We start from the raw sequence: 8,762 nt of genomic DNA, 5'->3' as shown, positions 1-8,762 counted from the left end.
ACCCCTTAGGAATTGCGTATTAACATTAGACGTTGACTAGGTTATAATGTCTTTTTTTTACTTTGCTGATTAGAAAAGGTTCATGTGTACTTCTCGCATATATCTACAGTGAATCACCAAGCAGGTGGTTTATACCCCCTATGCTGTTTTCGACTATTAAATCGAAATAAACTTAACGGCTGTGGGATTTTTGAAATAAATTAATTAATGTATTTATTAATGTTTTTATTTACTGTATTTAAAGCCTCTGTTATTAACGGTCAGTGCGATGTCTTTCATTTTTAAATCGAGGAGGTTGGGAGCCGAAAAAATAAGTAATGCGAATCATAACGTTCCTTGGCAGAATAGAAAAAACAACCAATCAGAATTGTCTACCACTTTATCAGTTCACCATTAACATAAGGTAAGTTTTGTCTGATCATCATTTGTGCTCATTTACACAAGAACTGCGTTTTAGGACGTGAGTACATTGGCATTACAGTACAGCTTTTTATTTTTATTACAAACACGTTATTTAAATTTAACAAGCTAGTTAATATGAAGCGTAGACTGGCTTTGAACAGTAACGGTTGCTAAAATGTCGGTTAGCTATCAGCTAGCTTGACCAACGTCTACATTTTCTAAATAATAATTTGCTTTATTTACATTTGTTAGCAAGCTGTTGGCACTGCTAGTTTTAGTCAAACTGACCTACTCAGAAATTTGAGAGAAAACTTCCATTTCTTGACTTTCTTAGCAAAGGGACATATCCAAGACAAGTATTTGTAGTCTACTTCTTCCATTCAGTTTTATCAGTTGTATCTGTAACACTGTCTATATATATATAAAACAAATTAACCCACCATGTTGAAATATTGAGGTTAAGACTCAAATATTATTTATCATGTAAATTTGCCAGAGTCATTTAAATATTATGGATATAACCCCACAACATAATTTGAAATACACATTCTCCTGATAGAATATTAAGATTAAAGGCCTACAATTCCTGCATATGCAAACTAACTTTGATTTTTAAATTAAGGTTAGGAAGCTGCATAATTATACATGGACATACTGATGCAGAATACAGAATTGTCTCACAATCTCCAGGAACTGATTGGATCAAGCGCGTATTTCAATAGTCAAGAAATGAAAGGACAAACGTCTGACTGATACTAGCAGGAGCTGTGACCGTGCAGATACTGTAGCACAAAAGCAACTCCTGTTTAGTTTTATTACTGTGCCTAACATTGTTTTTCATCTCCACTGTTTACTTACACATGAAAGTCCTAATCTCCCTCTTACCACTGAAGTGAAATTAGAATAAACACCTCAGCCAGTAGCTTAAGTCAGTGTCTGTCAGAATGCAACCATATGAAGACAACCACAAATTGTAGCTAGGTGAAAGTGAGTCCAGCATTCAAACTCGTGGTCACCTGGTCACCAGCCACTGCCAGTTCTGCAAGCGCTCCTAAAAGCACATTTACCAGCGCTGTTTTATATAAATACCGCATTCTATCCAAAGTTCCTGTGGCTGTATCTTCTTTTATGTCCATTTTGGTCTTTACCAACTCACACAGAGGCCTTGCTTGGTGTTCAAAAGTGTTACCAACCAGGTTAGATTTTTGTGTTTGTTGTTCAGATCCTGCTAAATACTTTACTATGCAAAGGGAAAAGTTTTAAAGTGCCCAGAAAATCAGACAGCATGCATCAAAACAGTAGCCCCAACTTGACAAAAGCAGGGCTGAGTATAATGGTTCTATCACAATACTGTATATGGATTTGCCAGACACTGCTTATTGTAAGGACTTTAGGCCCATATCTTAAACCACTTTTAAGGGGTGTTTGCAATGGTTTGCTCAATCTATTAATATTTACTAATCCTTTTTACATTTTTACCCTCCCAGTTAGGTTTTCTCAGGGATATCCCATCATGTTCCCGCTTCAGGGGACACAGAACCTGCCGCCTATAGTGATGACCAGCACACAAATACCTCAGCCTCCATCAAGAAGTAGTTTTCTGTGCTTGGGGGAGACGCTCACTTCCATGCAGCACTATTATATGCCCTCATTCCCAGGTAGCACCTTATTTTCACAGGCTTATGTGTATTTTTGAAATGTCACAACAAATGCAATTACAAACACAGGCATTTAAGATGCATGGGGCCTATGGGTAACGGTGCCTGTTATTATTCATAACCAATCCAGAAGTTGTGATAAATAATATCCCATTAAATGTACTATATGCAATAAAAACGAGATAAAAACTGTATATTGGGTGGACTTGGGTGGCTAGAAAAGCTGAGTCATTTTCCCCTGTGTTATCATGATGTTTTTATCCAACTGTCTAGATTTTTTTCAAGGTGGTTCCCTCCAGTTCCTGCCAGAGGTGCCACAGACCTCACCATCTATGGCCTTGTCCAACTTGCAAACAACAGAGCCTCCACCAAGAACCCAGGAGAGTGGTGGTTCTCTGTTTGCCCCAAAGGAGTATGTTCAGCCAACACTACCAGGTAGCCTCTGATATCTATATTTGAGCTAGTATATAGTTAGGATGGGTAGAAAACAACAATAGTAACAAAAGCAGCACACATAAATAGAATCAGGTTCTTGCAAAACTACACAAAAGGTAAAACAAGGTATAAATTGTTTGATTTTTTGGTGGATACATTGTCTGATTTTGGCCTCACAGGTTCTTCATCAGGGAGGTGTGTGAGTTTATTGAAGAATTTTTAGTTTGTTTAAAATGTCCCTTTAAAGTAAATTGACAATTGATTAATTGATTAGTTGTCAACTGTTACGCTGAACACTAACAAATTTCATAATCAGTTAATCAATTTGAGCATTTTTTTAAGGAATGAAAGTCTAAATTCTGTACGTTTTGTACAGATAATGAACCGCGAAAATAACTAGAAGAAATTTAAAATACAAGTCCAACCAAAGCTCGGGTCTTAGGATGTTAGAGTTGTGGACAAAACAAGGTGTTTGAGGATGTCATTTTAGGGTTTGGAAAAAAATATATCCACATTTTCACCATTTTCTGACATCCTATAGCCAAACAACTACACTAAATTTATTCAAAAAAAATAATCAACCAAAAAAAAATCAGCCCTACTGTTTATACCAATGCATATATTTGACAGCCGCATTAACTTATTGCTATTACAAATTTAGACTGAATTTTACATACAGAACTTATTATATTTTAAAATAAATGCATTTTTAATCACTGAATAACCTTAAATAACAGTTAAGACGACAGTGAGAAATATCTATATATATCTACCCTGACTAACTACAACATGCTGTTATGTACACAACTTCTTGAATAATCATATAATGATGCTAAATCTAATATTGTACTCACAGTAAACTCACAGGGGACATGTGATACTTCAGCTAAACTAAGGTAAAATATAATTACATATACTTTAACTCTGGCTCGTAATTGCGTGACTTTCACTTATTAGTCTGAAGGATCTGACTTACTGCCTGGTCAAATGGTTGAGAAATTATTTTGCAAATTACAACGATTAAACATAGGACGTCATGCTTCCGTGATGAAACTTCAGTCCTTGATATACCTCTGTAGTGCCAGCAGAGGGAGCCAGCTCCTTTAGCTTTGAGTATGAGGTAAATCATTCAGTGCTGTTGTGACAGAAGTTACACATTCATACCCACAATAACTTCATAAGTAACCTATAACAGGCTGTATTAGTAACCTGACTTTAATTTTTAGACGTTATTTGGATAAAGGTATTCACATTAATGTTTGACACCCGCTGCTTTCACATGCTGTAGGAGTTTTGTTCTGCTCTGAAAATGTATGTTTCTGTTCCTTTAGTCACGTGATGCAGTCTCTTTTTATTTACAGTGCCTTTAACCAGATACACCATTTTGTTTTGGAATAATGACCATATTAAGTGTTATTTCTGGGACGCAAAAAGGAAACATTAATTACTGAAAACGGGATTTGTGTGTGTTTATTCAAGTCCAAATAATCTCAGCCTTCACTGACAAAAAGCCGTATCCTTCAGAGCAGAAGAAGAGCTTCAGTCTAGCTGAAGAAAATTCCCTTCCAAAGACAAACAGCAGAGCCCCTGACTCATAGCAGCACTGTTTTGGGGGGGAGCAAACCATACTGTTGACATCAGGAGGCCAGTGATGTCATGGTGATGTCAGTGCCTCTAATTGTAAATTGCACACACAGTCCCGCTGTTGGCTGTGGTAATATTTCACTGAGAGAGAAGACACTGGAGGAGGAAGATTCTCTTGGAAAACCTGGGAGTAGATACAGTATGGCTGTAACTGGGGATGAGACAGAAACAGGTATGTCTCTTTTTCTGTCAGATCTAAAAGTTTATTTATTTATTTTTTTTTAACATTGCCGTTCAGATCAAACATTAATTTAAAAATCTCTTAAGTGACAGTCTGTGATGAGTAAGAAAATTCAGTTACAGTAAGTCAACCACTGTTGACATGGAAAAATTACAATTGTTGTGAGACTGGCATTTTAGGTGTTACACAGTTGTTTATATTTTTTAGGGATTTTTCCCAAACCAGCTTGAGAAAGCTTAATAATTTCAACAAACAATATCACAAGTAGCTCCTTTAAATAAGCACCAAGTGATGGGTTGAAATATTAGTCTCATTTTCCACAGTCAGCTGCAACAAGCTTACTCCAGTAAGACACATTTTCACAGGCTCTGCTTATCTCCTCTCTCTGTTTGCCACTCTCTCTCTCTCTCTCTCTCTCTCTCTCTCTCTCTCTCCTGCTCCTTCTCCCTGTCCCTGTCTCCATGAAATGCTTCAGTGCTCTGCCCACTCAGAGCACATAGCAGCAGTGGCTGACGTCACTGCTTTTCCTGGAACAGGCCCCCAGCAGCGACATGTAAATGTGAACCAGTGAATAAGATGTACATTGATGTCAGCTGTCGGCCACACTGTGATTACATGCCACTGCTTTTGCAGTTCCAGCATATCGCCAAATTAATCAGCAACATATTATGATATGAAATACTGACACTGTGTAAACAACAGAAGGAGAAGTAGATAAGAATGGCACCATCTCTCACTGTGGATTTATTTCTTTTACAGTGTCACACACCTGTTTGAGAACATTTTAAATCATGGACCTTCAGATCAAAATATGTTTGGTTTAGTCGCTCAGACTCTCTAATTATTTCTATTTGTTACTATTGCTTCAACAATATTCAACAGTGTACTACACTGACTGAACAAGTGATCAAATCAAATCATTTTCAGCTACACTGAATTTGCAGGAGCTTTTGCTTGAACTTGCTTGTAAAAGGTTGTAAATAGTTACAGCATTATGTAGACTGTGTTATAGCATGATTATTATATGATGAATATAATAGTGATAACCAGCTCATCACTAAAGTAAAACAGGGTGCACCACACAACACTTCTGTACTCCACATTTCTTACAGAGATTACTTATTTATACCCAATAACTCTTGTGTAGTTACTCAACCACTTGACAAAGAGTTAACAAAATATACAGATATATACATCCAAAATCTGTATATTATAGATTTCATCTGTGGAAAAAGTAATGGCATTTCAATAAACATAGCACTTTACCTAAAATTACATTTTTTTTAATTTGTGTGTGTGTGCGTGTGTGTGTGTGTGTGTGTATTTCAAATTACAAAATGTTGTGTGACCAACATTAGCCTTAATTACCAAATTCTGTTAGTACTGTTAGTTATTACATATTCAGATATTCTCCCCGACTATCTACACTATGTGAATACTGCTAACTCTGAAACACACATTTCTCCATAGAGTTAAAATAGTGAATACATGTAAATGATAAATGAATTGATTAGCCAGCTCATGACAGATTAATCTGCAATTACTTTGATGATTGATTACTTGTTTCAGTCACCTTATAAGCACAAATAGCAAAACATCATACACATCACCTGTGACTCTGGGAAATTCTAACACATCATTTTCTTGACAAAATGAGTTGCACATTCATAAAAAAAAACATTACTTATTTGGTAATATAAATAAGAATTAGTTGCATCTTGTATGCATAGCTGAGATAAAGTAAAACCTACCTTTGCAAATAATTTGCAGTAAAGTTTAATATATGACTTAGACCCTGAAAACTGTGATTTTTGGCAGATATTGTTACAGCTTGTAACTATAGAGCTTTCTTGTTTCCATGGTTGAGTTGTAACTCAAAGATTTTTTTTGTTTGTTTTAGTTGTGCAAGCAGGTGAATTAAGCTTCAGTTAAGAAAAAACAACTGGACATCTACTGTAGGTTCCAGCAGATGTTTCATCTCTCATCAAAAAGACTTCTTTAGCTTTACCTGGCTGATTGGGAGTCCCAGATATGTACTGTCACCCCACACACCCATGGCTAGTGCTCTATGAATTACGTTTCACATGCCTCACGGTGTGAAACGTATTCAAGAACCACAATGAGAAGTCCTGTTGCTTTTTACTAGAGCTCAAAGGATTAATACGGCACGCATGACTGAGAATCTACACAGACAACCCCATGGATAAAATCACTTGAACCTTATTAATCTATTGTTAAGTGTGTGTTTAAAGTCCTGTCAAATAGCTGCTGAAACCCACTCCAAGAATTTTGACATGCATTTTTGTGTCTCCTCAGGCTGTACAAGTGATTTGGCAAGCTACCAGCTGCATAACCCCACCTCCAGCGTCCCCCAGTGTTCAGCAGAAGACAGTGCTCACAGCTCCCAGAAACCTATAGAAAAACCCTTAGAGAAGAGGGAGCTCCGCTTAATGAAGAACAGGTAGAAAGGACCGGTTGTTTTCATGAAACTGGACATTATAGACAGGGTGATAAAGCAGTCATATTGATCTAATCAGCCAATATTACCTTATGGCTATATCAATATTAGTATGAAAATAATCCAATGATGGGCCAGGCTCCACTGGATATATTCACTGTTTATCCATGGATGACATCTTTAACCCCCTCCCTGCTGTGCCAGCTGTGTAATATACAAACATCTCAATGACAATAAGGTCATGTAATGATAAGATTCAAAGCCTATAATCAGCCCAGGGTGTTTATCTGCTAATTCTTTGGTTGTCTGCCTGTTACCCACTCTGTTTGGAGTGAGCAGTGAACTGGCTCATATCACCAAGGGCCAGGACTTTGCATATGTATAGATATGCCCTTTAACATGGTTTTTTTTTTGGTTTTTTTTGCTGTCTGTAGGAGGCTTTTAGCTACTTTTGTGTCACTCCTAGCTCTGAGTTCTACTTGTCTTAGTTGTGTTTTTAATGTTTTTTGTCTAGCCACATGATCTTGCCTGCATTGTACAACATCCTCCTCCTTTAGTTGACTCTATAATGTGAGGTCCTGCCCTGAAGGTAGCTATTGGTAACATCTTCATAATCATGTTAACATTCTGTGCCCACATGAAAAATCCCTTTTGTAATATTTTTTGTGATTCATAGCTGCAATAAGTTTTCTCTTAAATCTGGGAGCGAAGCCAAGGTGTTCCGGCTTCTTTTCTCTCTATAACTGTTGTTGTTCCTTTCAGGGAAGCTGCCCGGGAGTGTCGACGAAAGAAGAAGGAGTATATCAGATGCCTCGAACAACGAGTGGTTGTGCTCGAAAATCAAAGCAAGTCTCTGATGGAGGAGCTGAGAGCCTTAAAAGACATCCACAAAGTCGAGTGATTTGTCCGACCAGACGAGAAACTGGGATTGTGTAGACTGTGCTGATCTCACACAAAACACTCCTTGTCCTTGCTATTAAATGTGTTTACACGATGATGTCAGTGTTTCAGGCTCAGAATTATCCATGCACCACCAGCAAAAACAAGAACCTTGTTTCAGGTCAGACTTATCAGTGAGCACTATGAAGAACTTTTGGCCCAGGCAGCCTTCCAGAGCAAGAAGGAAGAGGAGGAAGCAGTATGTGTGGACACCTGCAGACTCACAACGCCTTACAGGAGACTGAAAACCAGAAGCTGCAGGACCAGATGATGAGGTTAAACTAACAAAAAAAAAGATCGGTCACTTATGCCTATGCTGCCATCACTTTAACTGCACCGCATTTCACATTCCTTGCAATCCAGTTTCAGGATTTGGCTCTTTTAGAATACTGTATTAATTGAAAGTCTTTGTGATGGTATGGAGGTTTGTTCAGGGAAAATGCTGCCAGAAACCAAATGTTCAATCACAAGGGTGTCACGTAGTTTGTGTTTGATTTTTAATTTACTTCACAAATCATAATGCAAGCATACTCCAAGGGCTCATTAGTCTTATTCATCCTCCATTTTTAATGCAGAGGCCTGTCAGGATGTGTTGTGCATCAGTGGCTTTTTTTTTCATTTTATTTGTGCCCTATTTATATTTTTGACCTACTGCCACACAGTTGGTTGTATATTCAGTTAACAAGTACAGATTTGTGGAGATTGTGGAAATGAACTTACTGTTGGGTTTAGTTTTTTTGTGTCCTTTATTTCAGTATATACGGATTAATTTAGAATTTTATTGATTTGTCATTTATTTTGATGGCAAATTTGTTGCTGAAATCCACCTTTGTCACTCACAGTTGGTATTTTATTTCTCTGTGACATTTCAGTTGTTGTCTTGTTATGGCCATACCAACTTTGAGGTTTCCTTAATATTTTGTAAATGTTTTTGCTTCAGTAAAGTTCTTGTTTGAACTCTGTGTGTTGTTCTTACATATGTTGCAGTTGGTGTTTGGTGTTAGCACAGAGGAGATAATAAGGAGAAAGATGTCAGAGCATTTAT

At 37.3% G+C, this 8,762-nt stretch overlaps 1 protein-coding gene across 3 annotated transcripts; it reads left to right on the top strand.

Moving 5' to 3' along the window:
- The first annotated feature begins 82 nt into the window (after positions 1 to 82).
- Positions 83 to 8,674, top strand: LOC111563541 (cAMP-responsive element modulator-like). Of its 3 annotated transcripts, none has more exons than XM_023262655.3 (5): positions 83 to 403; positions 1,890 to 2,060; positions 2,346 to 2,495; positions 6,637 to 6,781; positions 7,541 to 8,674. In XM_023262655.3, the coding sequence occupies exons 2-5, from the start codon at positions 1,916 to 1,918 to the stop codon at positions 7,677 to 7,679; spliced, it is 579 nt and encodes a 192-aa protein (XP_023118423.1). In that variant the 5' UTR covers positions 83 to 403; positions 1,890 to 1,915; the 3' UTR covers positions 7,680 to 8,674. The 3 variants fall into 3 exon arrangements, with proteins under 3 accessions (XP_023118423.1, XP_023118421.1, XP_023118424.1); XM_023262653.3 differs by having other exon boundaries at positions 90 to 403; positions 2,334 to 2,495; XM_023262656.3 differs by lacking the exons at positions 83 to 403; positions 1,890 to 2,060; positions 2,346 to 2,495 and adding an exon at positions 4,201 to 4,311.
- Positions 8,675 to 8,762: the final 88 nt, after the last annotated feature.

The sequence above is a fragment of the Amphiprion ocellaris genome, chromosome 22 (assembly GCF_022539595.1).
Source record: "Amphiprion ocellaris isolate individual 3 ecotype Okinawa chromosome 22, ASM2253959v1, whole genome shotgun sequence".
Lineage (NCBI taxonomy): Eukaryota > Metazoa > Chordata > Actinopteri > Pomacentridae > Amphiprion > Amphiprion ocellaris.
Note: the sequence above shows the minus strand (reverse complement) of the source record. Positions and strands in the feature narration are given on the sequence as shown.